The sequence below is a fragment of the Rhipicephalus sanguineus genome, chromosome 5 (genome assembly GCF_013339695.2).
Source record: "Rhipicephalus sanguineus isolate Rsan-2018 chromosome 5, BIME_Rsan_1.4, whole genome shotgun sequence".
Lineage (NCBI taxonomy): Eukaryota > Metazoa > Arthropoda > Arachnida > Ixodida > Ixodidae > Rhipicephalus > Rhipicephalus sanguineus.
In genome coordinates, this window is record NC_051180.1 from 118,151,599 (window position 1) to 118,171,375 (window position 19,777).

At 48.2% G+C, this 19,777-nt stretch overlaps 1 protein-coding gene across 1 annotated transcript in view; it reads right to left on the reverse strand.

Annotated features, from left to right (window-relative positions):
* LOC119394202 (uncharacterized) overlaps positions 1–17,347 on the reverse strand; it is a gene marked incomplete at its 3' end in the record, with an annotated part of 65,611 nt that extends 48,264 nt beyond the window's left edge. Inside the window, 1 exon segment of the mRNA XM_037661477.2 lies at positions 16,915–17,347. Within this exon segment, the coding sequence (XP_037517405.1) occupies positions 16,915–17,059 (145 nt within the window).
* Between the last annotated feature and the right edge of the window lie 2,430 nt (positions 17,348–19,777).

The window sequence follows — 19,777 nt, forward strand, 5'->3', positions numbered from 1 at the left end:
TTACCTGCCGAAAACCGGCTGGAGGGGCCGCGCGCATACACCAAAAGTCGGACTTAAAAAAAAGAAAAGAAAACCGCGCCGACTCCAGCCGATGTCACCCAGCCTGGGCGGGGGTAGATTGAATTATACATTCAGAGTGCATGAGCACTTCGCCTTGCTCGCAGACTCCGTCCCCCGCAGTGCGCCTTCTTCCACGCTGCACGCAACAACGATTACGCCTCTTTACTCTTTCTTTCTAGCTGCGCCGCTGGTGCCTCGCCGAAGTGGCGATAAAAGAAAACTTGGTAAGTTCTACGTGAGTTCTCCCCCGCTCGTGCAAACGCGCGAGCACGCAAGCTTTCCCGGCCCAAGAAGCGAGTCTCGGACGCAGATGCGACGAGGTGCTGCCGCCGCTGCTGCTGCGGCACGGACAGGGGCAGCAGCAGCAGGAGCGATGTTCGCGCATGTTACGGGGTCGTGTGTGTACGCCGACACGCATGGCTGGAGGCGCGTGCGCGCGGTGAGCGAGCATCGGCCTTCTTCGGGATATCCATGTCTGCGAGTGTCAGACTGTATATAGCCTCGACGATGGCACACACTCGCATGGAGTGGACGAGACGGCCCGGAGGTTTAAAAAGAATTGCTGGAGTGGAAATTGTGCCTCACGAGTGACGTCGAACCCACCCTACAAAATGGCGACATCTTAGTAGGGGGCAGGGTAAAACGCCAACGCAGTGAAGGAAATGGAGTGTTTTCCATCACCGCCCTGAGAGTTTACTCGTAATATACAAGTTTTTCTGGAGAGACTACTCAGTGCGTGTCTTTATGTTGCTGGCTCCTACAAGAAACCTCAAAGTGTTGACAAATTTGATTGGAAATCAAGGCATCAATACTCGTCTAGATATCATTTTCGTCGGAAACAACGATCTCTTATTTGAGAATTAACCTAGCGTTTACATAAACGGAGCAAAACAACTTGATCTCTAAGCGAGCACCACCCGGAAAGAGCACGCGTTTCCGAGATAAAGGATCGGCAAGCGTGACTTCCCTTTTACCGGTAAGGCATTAGCTTCCACTTCAGCATATTCTTCTTTAAAAAAAAAAAAAAAAGCCTCGTTGATTTGAAGTGGTTAGCTTATGTGCCCAACAATCTGTCGTTGCACTCCTCTGGAAGAAGACCGCACATTAGCGGAGAGAATGAAGTTCGAAAGTCGAACTTCGCGCCCGAAACCACAACGCACTGCATGACGTCGCCAAGTTTAGACCGAATTTTTACTTCGGTCGTTTTCACGTATACCACTGCTTACGAGAGTTGCTATGGTGCACACGGCCTGATAGCTCCGTGTACCATGTACACGGAGCTATCAGGCCGGAAATTCCAGAGGCGATGAGGTATCACGGAACACGCGGTTATAAGTTTCCAGCTCTGCCTCAGACCCGTGTCGCCTCACTCCCGGTACTCGTGTTGTGCTTTGTTTCTCAATAATGTACCGATGAGTATGTAGCTCGTACGCAACGTCCAAAGAGTCATCTCGGAGATGACAAAACAAGTGACTTCGTCACACAAATATGCAATACGCCTTAACCGAATAACCATCGCAATAGGCTTCTGTGCACATCTCGCAGGAATGTAAACCCCATTACATCGAGTCGTGCCCAGCTGTGAACCACTACAGAGCGTGATCCTGCCTTTGCCTACCCGCCTGGTACATTATAACATTGCGTGAGATCACACAAGCCGAAACCTCCTTTACTGCGGAGACTGCGGTCGACATTGAAAAGCCTGTTCCAGTAGTGCAGATTAAACAGTAGCAACTAGCCTACATCGCCGCAAACGTGATTTGCATAGCTATCAGATCCGGATAGTCATGGCGCCGTCACCTCTCGCGGTTTCTAAACAGCCGCGCATGCACCCACGGACGAAGGCCAACTCACGCCTACTCGCGAAATGACCTTTAAACGCCGTCGAACGTCGTAAATCCTATCTTGTTTGTACGCGTTAATGCTACGAGTTCCAACGCGTTCGAGCGAAAGTATATAGACGTTATAAATGTCTCCCGTCATGTCGGCTGCGTTTACGAGAGCACGGTATCGATCGTAAATAATATCGCAGGCGCACTTGAGCAAAAGTGTTGTGACCTATGGCCTGCCACCCTTCCCGAGGGCACAGTAAAACAGAAGTTCTTCAACCATTCGAACGTCGGTTCTGTGGAGCATTCCATAGTGCTTCTTTTTCAGCTTTTCTTTTGACGATATCATTCACAGCAGCGATTGTCTGCTGTTCAGCGCATCTCATCTCTCTCTCTCGTCTGTTTTAACTAAACTGAGTGAGGAGATAGCAGAGTGAACACTGCGACACGGGAGCTGTACAACCGATTTCGATAAAGGTGGCAAACCACGTTGATAATGACACAAACGATAAACTAAGAGGACAGATGCGAAGCTGTCCTCCTGTTTGCACACGTCGCATCTCTCTCCTGGTGTGATCCCTCGTCCCATATTGTTCGCGCTGTTCGCCACGTTGCGCTTAAACTATGGGCCCAGATTAGTAACTCTCGTGGACTGGCCGTTTCAAAAAAACGCATACGCGAGACGCCACAAACCGATACGATTTAAAGTCCCTGGATATTTTTTGGGAAAGTACCGTGTTTCTTTTAACCGAGCCGCCACGCCGAGCACCCTCCTCTCCCGCCTTCCACCTCCCCGCTTCACGGGCCCCCGTCGTCCGGCAAACGCGCGCGAACCTCTTTCTTTCTTTCTTATGTTTTCATTTTTCGCCGAACCCGACTTCGCGGTCACCAACGTTGCGCGCGTTATCAGCGTGACATAGCATTCTTGATAGAAAAGTGGCGCGAGCCGGGTTATAGGGCCGGCGCCCGCACGGTGGCCGTTTGGGAGAGGATAGATATGGTTTGGACACTTGGGAGAGGAGGGTTGGACACTTTGGAGAGGATATGGAGGAGAGTGTCGCTACTTTCTATTATTAAGGGACTTTAATACGATTGCGTGAAGGTCACAAAAACGCGAGGAGGAGATGCCTTTCCACCAGCAACCCCACGAGTATTCGCCGAAAACGCACTGTCATTTTTTTTTTCCTACCTCTTCCGACATATACAGCCATGATAACGTCACCACAAACCTTTCCCAGAGTACGAAGTGCGAGGATTTCCAAGCGCTATTTCCTGTCCAACGACGGAACCGTTATTCGCTTCAAAGAAAGATGCTTCTCAATGAGTGCACATATCCCGTATATGAGTGGAAAAGCACATCACTCAAGATATCGGACAAAGGGCGAGAGGGGAGCGCCACGCCCACGACTCTACAACGGCAGAGCGATGGGAAGGAATGTGGCTTGCGTGTATCTTCTTCTCTTCGCGCAGTCCCGGAATCCATCCCACCACGAAACGAAAAATAAAGATAAGGCAGGCGCGGCGTCGCCGACCGGACGACACGCGGGGTTTCCAGTAGACCGCGCATGCAGTCTCGCGTATGATGTTTATTGCGGCGAAAAAGCAAAAGATAAGAAAAGAGAAGAAAATAAAGAAAAAACCGGCGCCTGTGCATGGGGACATCTGTGTATAGACGTCACGTGCTTCCGCGCCTGGGCGGATATATGCGTTGGGACGTAGCGCGGTGACCGGCGCCGTAGCAACGGGGTGGGTCACCGTGCGCGGCTGAGGTACCACAAGTACCGTTTCCGGTCGCGTATCAATACAAACGAAGTAAAGGGAGAGAGTTGAGAATTAGGTCTCGCTAACTGTTCAATAGACACTACATAGCGAGAGCGTATCAGTTTATTTCCCTTCGCTCAAGAATAATATGCAATGTTTCAGTTCAAACAACAACAAAAAAATTTTAGTTTCTGTTGCATTGTCTGACAAAACAATATTGACTGCCGTACTTTAAAAATATCTGATTTTTTTTTCTTAGTTCAGAGGCAATAGATCAGAGTCACGGTACACGTGAGTGAGGCGTCACTCATCTCAATATATCTTCATGCATTCTAAAAGACCTAAATATTCACCTAAATATCTTCTTATTGATGAAGGAACACACAAAAGACGCAATCACACATACATAAAAATGACACATCATTTTTACGTATGTATATCGTGCGCTTTTTCATCGATACCGTGGCTCACAAACTACCCATCAGTTACATGTTAAGCATGCTCTTGTACCTGGGCCGTTTTGAGCGAAGGAAAAGTTATCGCTAAACTCGGAATCGCTTTCCTTCCATTACAGTGGTTTGTAGTCGCGGTCACTCAAAACAAGAGGAAGCCGCACAGACCGTGCCATTCATTTGGGGGTCCCTTCTCCGCATAGCCAGTCATATATATATATGTACGTTTGCTCGAGACAACGAAAACGCCAAACAACGAAAAACACTTTCCTCACCATGTCGTTTTTTGTCAGCGTAGAGGCATTTTGGGAAATCGCACTAAAACGCACGAGTGCACCGAGGCTGAAGAGATGCGCGAAAAGGCACACGCGCGTGTAACGTACGAGCGCGACAGAATGACTTTTAGCGTCCAAAATAGGCTTGGGCGAGGCAAAATTGCAATAAGAACCGGACGCCAGAAAGGAAAGAAAAGAAAAAAAAGAAAAAGCAAAAGACAAATAACGTCATCCTCGTTTCCCTTCATACTGCGGCTCTTGGCCTTTTCTTTTGTTTGTTTGTTCTTTTCCAGGCAGTTGTTTTCAAGGGCACACCGATCACACGGGCATCCGCGAGAAACAAAGTAACACGCCGTGGCAAAAAGGGTTGCCTGTGCATAGCCAAACCACCGGCAGCAGCAGCAGAAAGCAGCAGCAGCAACAGCCAGCCAGCCCGAAAAGAATTCCGCCCCCCTCGGAAAACCGTTCGAGAGCTGCGGAAAACAACATCGACAAAGAGCAGCCGCGACGCTCAGAATAACTCCAGCAGCCAGTGGAGCACGCGACGCGGTGGCACCACCACGAGTCCCGAAAATCCCAGACTTCTGGCAAGCACGCGGAGAAAGAAAGAAAGAAAGAAAGAAAGAAAGAAAAAAAGGAAAGAAAGAAAGAAAGAAAGAAAGAAAGAAAGAAAGAAAGAAAGAAAGAAAGAAAGAAAGAAAGAAAGAAAGAAAGAAAGGGCGAGATGCGACGAGTGGGCAGGCGCCTGCAATCCTGCTCTGTGGCGGCAGCCGCAGCTAGCCGACTGTCGGGACACCAAGCGCTGCAGTGAAGCCAAACAACCCCCGGAAGCCGTCGCTGCCTGATGGCGCTGGCGACGTCCAAACGCGTCGTTGTGAGCGTGAATAAAAAACAAAACAACGTAACGCATCTAGAGCTGGCCACAACAGAAAACTATACAAGCTATGAGCGCATACGCAGCGCATAATGATGCGAGACAGACCGCGTGGACCACTGAAGGGGACGTGCAGAGGCGACTGCCACATAAGGTCCCTCGAATAAAACAAGTTTGTAATTTTTTTTTTATTATCAAAGGACCTTAACTGCGCATCAGGGCGAGCTATAGAGAGCCGCCTGTGCCGTCGTCAAACTTTATTCTACGACCGCTCGTTCGCACGCGGTCAAGCCTCTTGCTGCTGCCGTGCAGTATATACTATGCGTGACGTCATCGGCATAAAATGTCGCTTTAAAACTCTAAGGGAGCGCGTTGAACTCTGGGCGCCAGAAGAGCGACGTTCGACCGAATCGAATTGCCGCAAAAAAAGAAGGATGAAAAAAAAAGGACAGAACGAAGATAAACTCTTCGTGCTACGACATCGCCTCATGCAAAGTACGATCGCCGAGTCTCGCATGCTGTCACTTCACACGCAGTGCGTAACCCACTTTCACGTGGTAATGTGACATGTCTACAGGAAAAAAAGAATGAAAAAAAAAATGGGCCCTTCAATTTCGAGTCAAACTAGGTTACCACAGAAGATGCGGCCGCATAGTGACATATGGAAAAGGTGACAGTTATTCCCCAATAGGTTGGTATGCATTCAAGTAATAAAATGTATTACCACTACAAGCAAAAGGTAGATTTCGACAGCGTGGACTAAAGAAGGTAAGGATATATATATATATATATATATATATATATATATATATATATATATATATATATATATATATATATATATATATATATATAGTGGTAAAGGAACGCGACATGACACCGTCACCGACCAACCACATCTCTGCAGATGACTATAGATGCCCCAAGCTCTGGCGCGATAACACGTTCGACTCGGAAGTATGTGTACATGGCATTCAAGGAGACTAAATTGTAGGTCCGCTAGAACCACAGAAAGCGATTCGCTCAAAAACGGCATACAGGGAGAATTTATTCACTTTATCTCAAAGTGGATCAAGATATCGAAGGCGTACATTTGCGCCGATAATGATTGCAATTATGGGGTTTTACGTGCTAATTACGGTCGGTCGGTCGGTCTGTCTGTCTGTCTGTCTGTCTGTCTGTCTGTCTGTCTGTCTGTCTGTCTGTCTGTCTGTCTGTCTGTCTGTCTGTCTGTCTGTCTGTCTGTCTGTCTGTCTGTCTGTCTGTCTGTCTGTCTGTCTGTCTGTCTGTCTGTCTGTCTGTCTGTCTGTCTGTCTGTCTGTCTGTCTGTCTGTCTGTCTGTCTGTCTGTCTGTCTGTCTGTCTGTCTGTCTGTCTGTCTGTCTGTCTGTCTGTCTGTCTGTCTGTCTGTCTGTCTGTCTGTCTGTCTGTCTGTCTGTCTGTCTGTCTGTCTGTCTGTCTGTCTGTCTGTCTGTCTGTCTGTCTGTCTGTCTGTCTGTCTGTCTGTCTGTCTGTCTGTCTGTCTGTCTGTCTGTCTGTCTGTCTGTCTGTCTGTCTGTCTGTCTGTCTGTCTGTCTGTCTGTCTGTCTGTCTGTCTGTCTGTCTGTCTGTCTGTCTGTCTGTCTGTCTGTCTGTCTGTCTGTCTGTCTGTCTGTCTGTCTGTCTGTCTGTCTGTCTGTCTGTCTGTCTGTCTGTCTGTCTGTCTGTCTGTCTGTCTGTCTGTCTGTCTGTCTGTCTGTCTGTCTGTCTGTCTGTCTGTCTGTCTGTCTGTCTGTCTGTCTGTCTGTCTGTCTGTCTGTCTGTCTGTCTGTCTGTCTGTCTGTCTGTCTGTCTGTCTGTCTGTCTGTCTGTCTGTCTGTCTGTCTGTCTGTCTGTCTGTCTGTCTGTCTGTCTGTCTGTCTGTCTGTCTGTCTGTCTGTCTGTCTGTCTGTCTGTCTGTCTGTCTGTCTGTCTGTCTGTCTGTCTGTCTGTCTGTCTGTCTGTCTGTCTGTCTGTCTGTCTGTCTGTCTGTCTGTCTGTCTGTCTGTCTGTCTGTCTGTCTGTCTGTCTGTCTGTCTGTCTGTCTGTCTGTCTGTCTGTCTGTCTGTCTGTCTGTCTGTCTGTCTGTCTGTCTGTCTGTCTGTCTGTCTGTCTGTCTGTCTGTCTGTCTGTCTGTCTGTCTGTCTGTCTGTCTGTCTGTCTGTCTGTCTGTCTGTCTGTCTGTCTGTCTGTCTGTCTGTCTGTCTGTCTGTCTGTCTGTCTGTCTGTCTGTCTGTCTGTCTGTCTGTCTGTCTGTCTGTCTGTCTGTCTGTCTGTCTGTCTGTCTGTGCGCGCGCGCGTGTGTGTGTGTGTGTGCGTGTGTTTCTGCGTGCGTGCGAGGGGGGAACCCACGACAAAGGGGTTCCTGAAGGGGGAGGCGGGGAATTTACGCGTTGTGATTTTACATCTGGCTTTTTTTTTTGGGGGGGGGGGGGGGGCGTTCTCCTCATGTCACCTCCCTGGCGCCGTTCCTGCCAAAACCACGAACCACGTACGATTATCAAGCACCCGGGTGTTTTCGCATATCGGCTATACACCGAAATGCGACCTACCTGGCTGCAAAAAAAACTGGCGTCGTCGAAGTTGACAGGGCGACACCTATGTTGTAACGACAATATTTAGGTACGGCGTAAATGCGTATTGCGCATAGAATAGCGAATGCAGCCACTACAACTGCAGGGAATACGTACAGTTCGCTCTGCGTTACGCCCCGACCCGCGATATGCACAGCCAGCGTCAAAACTTTTAAGCACGACGAGACACAACAAAAAGGTGAATACGTCCGCTGCTTAGGCAGGCAGCCTCGAATTTAAATTTTCGGCATGTTCTACAACGCGCTAAGAACATGTACTGCGCAGTTCAACCGAATACAGTCACAAATTGCTGCGAAATTTATAATCTATTGACGCCGACGCATGTGTGCGCTGTTCAGCGTTGAGCCATGTGAGACGGTGACGTTAAGTGTCCGCGAAACGGATGTCGTAAAAAGACCGAAAAAAATCTGTTGCGGGAAGAAAACAAAAAACAGGATATAGCGTGCTCGACCTCAACTTTAACTACATTCCTTCCTAACATCGCTAGTATTTGGCATCCAACCGTTCCTTATTTTGACGTCTACATCGTGACGTGACGTGACGACCAGCTGCGTGTCACTTACAGTGCTCAGTCAGACAGCGCATGCAGGTCACAGCTGCATGAATATGCCAGCCCATGCTTACACAATGCAAAGCTGCATACCCGCTTCATATGCATATTTCCAGTATTGCCCGTCCTTAGATTACCTTGCACATGTTTAATTAACATCACTATATAAAGAACAATGCGTCATTCGGTCGTGTGTACGTTTAATTCGACACTTCCAAATTTTATTTAATTGTGACAACGTTAACGCAAACTCCCTTTTTTTTTGTTAATACGCTGAAGCGAGCACTCTGTTGTGGGTTGTTCCGGAGTCTATTTTACTAATTATTACAACACTAATTATTGTTTTCAGCAAATATTAATTATTGTTTTCAGCATGCTTCTCCATACCCAGAAAGAAAGGTGAGTAATCTGTTCTAACATTACTTCACGCTCAATTGGTGTTTGTGCGGTTAAATAAAGATACAATCAAGTGAAATATAAACTACTTGCCTAATGCCTGAACTGATAAAAACGTAGTTTAAAGGGGTCCTTCGTAAATAATAATAATAATAATAATAATAATAATAATAATAATAATAATAATAATATAATAATAAATCTTCTCGCCTTCAAGTAAAAGAGCACACGTTGTGGTTCTAAATTTTCGAGGGTCGGAGCGGTGCCGAGTGTCAGACGGCCCATATATCAAGCCTAAATTGCTTACGCAATTAGGGTCGACGGGTGAATGAATGCGCGAGTTTTGGCTCAGCGTTACGAAGCTGAACAGCTCAGGAGGTATACGCCATGGCATACATATACGTTGAGCTAACCTTTAGCAGCTGTTCACGAAATCGGGGTCGGTATAAAAGTAGGCCTGTCCCTTCGTTTCCTGAAGCGAAGCGACGAAAGAGGCTAATAACACGAGGAAAGTGACATTCACCCCGCGCGCCCATCTCGGGAAGAACATCAGTGAGTTGCGTATACATACAGGTTTGTCTCAACTGCGTGTCCCCGATTTGCAGGTTATTCGCACACTTTCACCTCAGGCTCTGCAGCGCGCAATATTACGTCGATGCATTAATGCCCGCCCGCTTTCTCATACGCTTCACGATACACTTAAATGGAAGTAAAGTATTCCTGTGGAACGTATAAACGTGTAGCTATTTGCTATCGCACTGTTATTAGTCTTTGAAAAACACTTCCGCGGACGTTGCCGTTGTTCGTATAATACGATCAGACGATTTGTGCGAACATCTTGATAAATCGAGGTTGCTCAATGCACAATAATAATAATAATAATAATAATAATAATAATAATAATAATAATAATAATAATAATAATAATAATAATAATAATAATAATAATAATAATAATAATAATATCTGGGGTTTAGCGTATACCAAAACCGCGATATGATTATGAGAGACGCCGTAGTGAAGAGCTCCCGAAATTTCGACCACCAGGGGTTCTTTTACGTGCACCTAAATCTAGGTACAAGGGGCTCAAATATTTTCGCCTCCATCGAGAATGCAGCAGCCGGTATTCGATCCCGCGACCTTCGGGTCAGCAGACGAGCGCCATAACCACTAGAGCACCGCGGCGGGGTCAATGCACAACAATAATAATAATTGCTGAGGTGTTACGTCCCAAATCACGATATGATTATGAGTGACGCCGTAGTGGATGGCTCCGGAAATTTCAGTCACCATATTGTGTACCTAAATCCAAGTACATGGGCATCTAGCATCTCGTCGCCATCGAAATGCGGCAGCCGCGGCCGGGATTCGATCCGCGACCTTCGAGTCGGCGGTCGAGAACCATAACCACAAGGCCACCGCGGCCGAGGGGTCGCTCAATCATTTGCACTGACGAATTTTAATTCCGGATCAGTTGTGCCGCTCAAGCAACGTGAATTCGGGCCCTAACAAACATGCACCACTGGTGTACACGGCTCCTATCTAGACTCATCTTCAGCATAACTATCAGCCTTATATCGGCTTACGTTACACTTAAGTCATTCGCACATATGTCAGCACACTAGCGTCATGCGTCACCTCAATATTATTGATCAGAGGCGTGATTTAGGGGAAGGGCTGCCATGACCCTCCCCCGCAAACTTTTTCGTGTGAAGGTCTTCATAAAAATATCTCGTGTGAGTATAGTGTATTTCAGAACAATGTCCTTACTTGATTAATATATGATAATGATGATATATGATATAGGATGATAGCTTAACTGTATTTGAAGATACAAGATCAAAAGGCGTATCGTAGAGCACCGATTGTGCGAGCTTTAAAGAGGATTGAGACCATGATCTAAAAAACTAATTTTACGCCAACGGACTCGCGCGTCGACTCACTCAGGCTCACACACTCAGGTGAAGCCGTGAGTTTGAGTGAGTCCGGCTGAGAAATACGTTGGTGAGCTTGAGTCTGAGTGAGTCCGGTTGAGAAAGAAGGTTTAGTGAATCTGAGTCCGAGTGAGCCCTCAGGGCAAAATATATTTCTTGAGTGAGTCTGAGTGAGCTCCAACTTTTTTGCCGACCTATACGGTACACGCGCACCGCCGCGTGGTTACCTTGTGGTTACTGCGTCCTGTACTAGTGAACACGAGGTTGCGGGTGCAGTTACCGGCCGAATTCAGACGCGGGTCCGGAATGCGATAACGCTTGTGTATTGTGCCAATTATAAAAGCACGTTAAAAAATCCAGATGATGAAAACTGATCCGTGTGCCTTCACTGTACAGCGGCCTTCCCACTTGCTTTATATACGCGCCACTGTGCAGATGTTTTAGAACTAGCTGCGCGTGAACTGCACACACACAAAGGTGATCAACAGTGGTTAAACAATTAAGAGATAAAGCTTCAATCGCTTCGACAAGAGCACTCATCAGTATAGCGCCGCGATTAAATCACGAAAGCACGTAGACGTTGCGCTCTGTTTACGCCTGCCAAGAGCACCGCAGTTTTTTAATCTTGAAAATCAAATTATAGCTTGCTTCAACGCTACACCGTATGAACTCGTACACATAAGCGAGCCTCTAATTTAAGCCCAGAACGAAGAACAGAAGTTTATAGGAGCACCTGCCGAGACGTATATACAATGCTCAGCCAACAAAACGTGATAATCGGCCCGCGTGACGACCGGCGCGCACCGTACATGCATGCGTATCATCGGCACAAGTTAATCCAAATGCGAACGTAAACTTATCGAAACACCTGTCGCGCGTAATTACACGACAGTGCAACGTGGAGAACAAATGAAATTCTGGAACATTACGTATCATAACCATGATGTGATTATGAGGCGACGCCGACGTGGAGAAACTCCGGATAAGTTTTCATCACCGGGGGGTTCCTTAACGTGAACCCAAACCCAACCACGCGGTCTTTTTTTTTTCTTTTTTTTTGCATTTACATAGGCTGGTAACCGAACCCGCGCCATCGTGCATAGCTGAGCAACACAAAGCTACCACGGTGAGTCATTCGTGTTTAAATTCACGCGGATCTATGAAAATCTGACCTTGGAAATCGGACCCCAGTAAGAGCAACTGCAATAACACCAGGGGCGTAGTTAGAATTTTTTTTTTCGGGGGAGGGGGGGGGGGGTGTTCAGCCATACTTTATTATGTTCGTGCGTGCGTTTGTGTGTACATGTATACACATTCAAAATTAAAAACTCCAGTGGGGGGGGGGGGGGGGGGTTGTTGAATCGCCCAGCACTCCTCCCCCTGACAATAAGGCCAGTAGTGGTCGATTTCGAAAATTACGGTTTCTACGAATAAGCTCCAATATGATGATCGGTTAAGTGCAATTGAATACGGTAGCTTTAAAATATGCTTTAATTTGATTTTCGGGACCAACCACGATGGCGAGCGACTTAGTATGTGCGCGGCGCTTCACGTCGTAAACAGAGCGTAACGTCTGCCGCCGCCGGCTTCCGTGATTAAATCGTGGCGGCGCTGCCGATCGTTTCAGATATACGGCGGGGTCTAAATGCGGAGACCGCCGCGCCACACGCGCGCGTTGGGATCTTCCGAATCCGCGTCGTCAATGCCCAGTCCCGCCGATTTATCCTTACGGCCTAGCTTTATTGATGACGAGCTATACTGAAAATACTGACTGAGCGCAGTTTATGTACGCTGCCACTGCATGCTGCTGAACTGTAAACAGGCTGGGAAGCCCAATTAGGCTCACTAGAGCATTTCCCCATGCCGGTTGCTCTTTGAAATTCTAAACAGAATTGATCGATTGACACACATGAGTTAAAAACGTTCCCACAAAAAAATCTCGATATTTTTCGCAATCGAAAACGAAACTATGCATCAAAAGATGCATTGGACACACACACACGCACACACACACACACACACAGCTATCCCCCTTTGTAAATATTATACAGTGACGCGTTTCACTCGGGAAGACGCAAGTTTGACGTCACGAAGCAGTTCCTTTGCTGGCAAAAGTACTGTTTTCGGCGTTGTTATTCCCACGTTGTGGTGCAGATGGCGCCCACTTACTATGAGAGATTGTTCAAGAGAAATCGTGTAAGCTCTCTGTTGCTGGTTTCTAGCACTTCCTACCGCCTGCCTTACACCTACACGTGCACGCACAAACAAAACGTATGCATGAGAATATTTTTCAGTCAATCAGTAAAATTCATTTATTCGTCTTCGTCAGATTACTTGACAGAAAGCTACGTGAGAGACGTCGACGCTATGGTTCCGATAGACTGATGCTACGCGTGCACAAGGAAATTCTTGAAAAACCATCACTTTTTGTAACCAAAATGTATCGGAGCATACGGCGCTCAAGAAAGCTCACAGCGGTCTCTTTGCTGCGAAGCAAGCGCAACGGCAACGCCCACGTGCAAAGAAAACACCGAGTTCTTCAACTCGGTAAATAAGAAACAGAACGAAGTCGTGGTTGGTGAATATTACGTAGAGACCCGATGCCTGGATTCCCGGTTCCAGAAGCATGTCGGTTAATTGCTGCGTGGCGCTTTTACCTCCCATTTTCTGAGTAAGCTTGGAAAAGCTAATTACAGAAACGCGACGTGATGCAGTAAAATATGCCCTCAGCCACGGTACAAGTGCCGTGGTTGCGGCGCCTTCTATAAACTGGAGCGATAACCACGAGAATAACAGGAAGGCTGGTTTGATGGTTGATTTATGGAGTTTAACGCCCCAAAACGACTCAGACAATGCGGGACGCGCCGTACAGGCGGACTGCGAATAATATCAACCACCTGCGATTCTTTAACGTGCACTGAAATAGCACAGCACATGGGCCTGTAGCATTTCGCCAACATCGAAATGCGACTGCCACGGACTGGATCGAACCAGCGTCTTCCGGGTCAGCAGCCGAGCACCGTAACCACTGAGCGAAACCGCGGCGGCTAATAACAGGAAGGCAGTATACATGAAAGGAACTAACTGCACGGCTGACGCTTTCCCCCTGCAATGATGGACTTCTAAGGTTTGCTTAAATGGAACGGAAAAACGTTACTTCTCAGTTTATTCAACTGAAAGAAAGAAAAGGACAATCTGTATGCGCTATCGAGGACAGAGTATACCATTGTATAAAAGTCCAGTGTATATACGTGATCACTTTGTCACGCGAGTTCGATGAATACTCGAATGGAGAAAACAGTTGTGACGGTGGCAGGGAATGGTTGAGCCAGATGCAAGGTCTCACGATTCAATCGTTCCTGGCATTCGTTTCTATTCGTTGAAAAAAAAAAAAAAGTGCGCGCACAGCTGTCGCCCTTCATAACGCTCGTTACGCAATCATGCGCATATGCACGTCGGATAAACTCTTCCCCGTCTGTGAGGAGAAAGTGCGGGAGAGAAGGAACGAGAAAGAAGGAGGGAGAGAGAGAACTATCAAGCCACTTGCGACAAACAAGAGTATGGAGCAGGGAGGGAGGAAGCCGCCGGATGCGCCGTGTATTTATTATTTGCTCGGCTGTCAGCGCGGACAGTTGAGGACGCAACTGTCACACGCGGTCAAGGTCAATATAGAACGAGACGAGCATTCTTCGCCAGAAGTACCCGGGACAGAGAGTGCAGCCCAACGACACTAATTAGAAGTTACAACTCCTCCCGCGACTTCAGTAACACCTCTGATGATGTTACGGATCAAACTCAGATCGCGATAAACGCAGTGCCAAAGTGGTCAAGACGACGATTGTGTGACGCGCTACCGTGCGTGACCTTTGACTACCGATGATATATCCTGTAAATATAACTACATCCTGCATACCTCTCGCCCACGTCACATTTGGTGGCCCTGTAATATTGGTCAGATATACAGGTCTACACCAAGAAATAAAATAGACAACGTTTTCTCCTTTATTTCTGATCATATGCAAAGAGTAAACAGTTAATTAGCGTAGTGATTTACTGGTAGTTGGTTTTCTCAACAGTTGCAAATGGAAGAGCTAAACATTTTACAAATGCTTTTATCGTAAAACGCGTCCACGAACCACAAAAGTGTGTGTATACGTATTCGCTTACAGCTCCCACAAAGGAGCACAACCAAATAAATAAGAAATAGCTACTACTAGTTCACGAATAAAGAGCATACCATATACAGACCTGCAAGGTATACATACGGAGTCGCAGGCTCGAGTCAAGCATCCAAGCATTGCTCAAAGGAAACTAGGCTATTAATTCGTGTGCCCATCGCACACTGCGAATGCACACATACATGCAAACATCACTGAAGCAAGGCATACGCCCGCAGGCATGCGATGACGCGCTATCACGTGCGCATTCATAATTTTTAAGCGCAGTTTATACAGAAGAGACAAGACACGCAAGGAAATCATCCTTCTTGTGTTGAAGTGTTATTTCGCGTACTGTCATGCTTGCGCTAAATAAGTTACGAATTGGACTGCTGAATGTCAGTGCTGGAATATACAAACAAGGAGCATGCTCCAAGGGTTGGACCTTCCCACACGTTTCCCTGCGGCGCCTGTCGACAACACACGCTAAAGAGTTTCTGCCACGACACCCCGAAACCCGTAGGAAATGGAGGGTATACGCACGTAACACACACAAACATACACGCACTCAAACTAGTAATGATAATAACCCACAGCCCCGAAACTGCACTGTCCCCGACTCGGTCGATACAGGCACCAGGCAGCGCGACGTATACAGCACTATGTACTCTGCGCGCCTCGGGGCCCAAACACCGGAACCTCGAGCAATTTCGGGCAGTGTGCGGGGCCGGGTTCCACGTAGGTGCATTCCACGGGCGCCGCGCCGACGCCAACCTTACAAAGCTACTTTGATTTGTCATTATTATTGTTGCTTTAGGGTTCTTTTCTTTCGCAGCAACGCCGAGGCCTCGGCGAAAGAAATTTCAGCGCAACGAAAGCGGTATAAAAACTAAACAAAAAAAGGGAAATAGTGAAACGGAAAGCAGACAGGGACCACCACGAAGAGCAGAAAAATAACCTCCAACGAAACGCCTCCGGGCCACACAGGGCGCGCTGCCGAGTGAGACCGGAATAATAATAAACAGTGCCTCGTAAATGGGGAAAGAAAAGTGCAACGATTTTGCAGGGCCGTAGAGGAAAGTATATTCGTGCATTTAATGATACAACGCTATAGCTTTCCTACAAAAAGAAAAACAAACAAACAAAACACTAAAGCTTGACTGTATACATAACCTTACACGGTTTCTGCCTAGTTGTGAAGCCGCACTTGAACCGGGCGCGCGATCTTCAGACACGTCCAGGGGTCTTGAAATCAACGGCTCGCCGACACAGGCTGCTTGCGCGCATACACACGTTATCACTGAACGAACAGCTGCAGCCTGGAAATTTCACGCAGCACACTCAACAACGTGCAGCGCGCATCACCGCAAAGGCATTCGGCTTGGTCTTCGTAGAGGACTGTTGCCATAACGGCCACAAAAGGACGCGCCGTCACAGTATGTATACATACAGGAGGTTCTGCACAAAAGTTTCAGCAATAAAAGCTCTCTCTGCATTAAAAACTATGATTTTTTTTTTACATTTTGTTAGGAATTCAGACAACATCGCAGTGCCCGGGTCGCAATGAAAGGGAAGGAGGGAGAGAGAAAATATGGGCCCGGATGTTTCATGCGTTTCGTCTGCAGCCACACGAGAGGGGTGACGTCACGGATCATTCCTCCTCACGCAGCTGTCACCGCGCTTCTCCGCTTGACATGCCGGACAAGATGGCAGAAAGGAAAAGGATAGAGTGATAAACAGAGAAGGGGGCACGAAGAGAGGGTGAACAGCGACACATATCTCTCTACGAGTTCGTGTTGGTCTGCGCTGGACGCGCGGTCGAGCTGCCAAGAACGTGACGCCGGTTATTTTAGAGCGTAAATATACAGTCGTGAGCGCGCACCAGGTCGGTTCCCTCCGCCAAGCAACACGGCGACAAAACCACCGAGTTGAGAACTGAGAGCAGAGATGGACGACACAGATTTTTCGATGTATTCTCGCACCATAGGCCATGCAAGCGGGGAAAGGATGCTCACCAACGAAACCGGTGCCAAGCACCGACGTCAAGCCGGCGTTGTCGTTCGCCGCCGCCTGCAGGAGCCTGGCGTTGGACGCAAGCCGCGCCGCCGCCGCAGCCGGCTTCTTCTCCACTCCGCTGCCGCAACAGCGCTCGCCTCTCATGGCACCGTTAGGCCTTTTCTCCGAAAACCAACATCGCGGGGGGAAACGCACAGACGGCGAGGCGAGCAGCTAGGAGACGACGAAGACGCGCTTAAAACGAACGACGCAGTGGTGTTGTCACACGAGACGGACGCACGGTTCGTCAAATCCCGCGCTGCGCACAATCCGGGCGAAGTCGACACATATTCCGAACCGCGCACTTCTAGATGGAAAACCCGCTTCGGCACTACGAGGGACGCACCAGAATCCTCTTCTTTTCCAGGTCGACTCGCCTCCTGCTCACTAGATGCGTGGGCGGACACTGTAAATGGGCGATGTTGTTAGTCCGTGGTGGTGGCAGCCGCAGAACGCAAATTACGGGCACCCCAGCGCGGGCTCGGCAGATAGAGGAGAGAGATGGATCCGCGCAAATCGAGCGCCGGCACCGATGCTCGCCAAATGCGCCGGCTCCTTCCTCTCCGGAGGAGGAGGAGGTGGATGACGTAGAGGAGAGGAAGAGGAGGCGCCGAGCAAAAACGGGAACGGCCCGCTCTCCAGCGTGGCTTGGATGCCCCGCTGCTGCTGCTGTCCTTTTAAACTTCTTTTTGTTGTTTCCTTCGCCCGGTCTCTTTTTCAACGCTCTCCGCTGCGCGGTTCTTTCGCTCCTGGTAGAAACACTGCATCCTCTGCTCGTGTTTTGCTGACTCGCTCGCTCGCAGGCGAGGCAGGCTCCGCTGAGCTCGGGAACAGCGGCCGACGGCAGCATGACGTCATCCGGACGGCCCGCTCCCATCTCTTTTTCTTTCCCGTTGCCACCCTCGGTCTCTCCATCCGTCCAGGGGGCGGTCGACTCTGGCTTAAACCGCGCTCGCGAGCCTCGAAGCCAGCCTCTCACACACGGCCACGTGGTTTCCCGCGCCTTTTACAAAACCATGCTACTTCTGTCCCCCCGTACATTTATCCGACGCACCTGACGCTTGGAGAACGCGCGTTCACGTATAACGCAAGCTCCAGGCGTTATTTATACCGTACCAATTACTGAGGTTAAGCTCATCTGCATTCATCGTGCCTCCGCGAAGCGTACTCCGGCGCACCTGACGCACGATGGCGCGGGGCGTCTGCAATGGAGTCAAGGATACGCGCTGCGTTAGGGCATTAAAGGATGCTAGGAATTAATGCAGCCAGTTTGCAGCTGGCACAGAATGGAAGGATCTTTGTTTAGCTAGGAGCATTGCGGCAATATCGGAGGGTAAAGGCATTAAACCAAAAACCAAAGGCATCACGTATATATCATTAACTAAGACTCCCCGATAAATTAACAGTAAAGCGTTTGAAGGGCAGAGACACAGGGAGGACACAACACGAGCGCTAACTTTCAACAAGTGGGTCTATTTCACAATGCAGGCACATATACATGTATAGGTTACATACACGACACCAATTCGATACAGTATCTGCCATACGCACAGTCAGCGCGCTTTCATTCTCGTCTAGTTTTTGCTGATCTTATAAAACATGCATTCAAAGCACTGCAATGGAAGATGAATGACAGTGGCATAATCAAGTGCAGTTATGTGACATGCACAAATGACATTTCTTTTTCTGTTACGGCGAGGGATAGGGTGCTCATACAGCTAGTACCCAAAGCTGCTACTTTGGCTGCTTCTATGATGAGTCCTGTTAATTGGTCTCGGTGTGACGATACCGCAGCGGTATTTTTGGAAGAGAGGTTCACACGTACACGTGCTGCAGTGCAGTACTAGCCATCCATCGCGTCCTTCGTTTACGTTGTTTCTGCGCTCCCGCAGTCGGTCGTTTAGGCAACAGCTCGTCTGCCCGATATACTGCTTACCAAGAGACAGAGGAATTTGGTATACAACCGATTCTATGCAATCTACAAAACACGTTCTACGCTGCTTTTTGCATGCCTCCGTCTCTTCACGTGCAGCAGAGGTGTCCTTGCAGGTATAGTTTTCAGTTTGCACGGGGCTGAAATAGTATACCTTCACACCAGCTCTTTCAGCCTGCTTTTCTTTAGGTGTCGTGAAAGTTTACGTATAGATAGGGAACCAATGCGAGTGCTTTCCGATCTTCCGCACTTTTTCTTTTCTTGTTGTCGTCACCCGCACGGTGCTTCTTTATCAAGTTCTCCGTTATTACTACTTGTACGTGCAAGGGGGACCCTTCTTCGGAGAATCGGGAAGAGTGACAGCTAAGGATGTCCATCATGAAATCATGCCCAGCTCTCATAAAAGGTTAAGCAGGTAAGTGTTGGAACATAACGTGAAAATACTAGGGCGCACTTCCCACGCCTATAACAGAACGGTAAATGTATACATGCCGAGTGTACGTTTCTCTGCGACGTTTGGAGCGCAATCTTCGCTTTATGGGGCACTAGGCGAGCAGTCAGCGAGAGTACGGAAGACAAAAGGTTAAGACTGATGAGATGAAAGGTCAGCACGATACGAACGTTAAACAAAATCAACTGAAACGAGTGATTGTAAACCGTTCCTACATTGCTCTTCGGTTTTCTTCGTGTTTTGCTTGTCTAACGGGCGAAAATATGTTATCATCACTCTATTTAACCGATAGGAGACGAAAAGTGTAAAATATCGCACAGGCGAACGCGGCAAGCTTCTCACGATAAGTTTTCGTTCACTACCAGTACGTCAGTTTCTATACATACTTATGCAAATCAAGAGTAGGGGCGCTTAAACACTTTAAACAAGTGTTATTGCT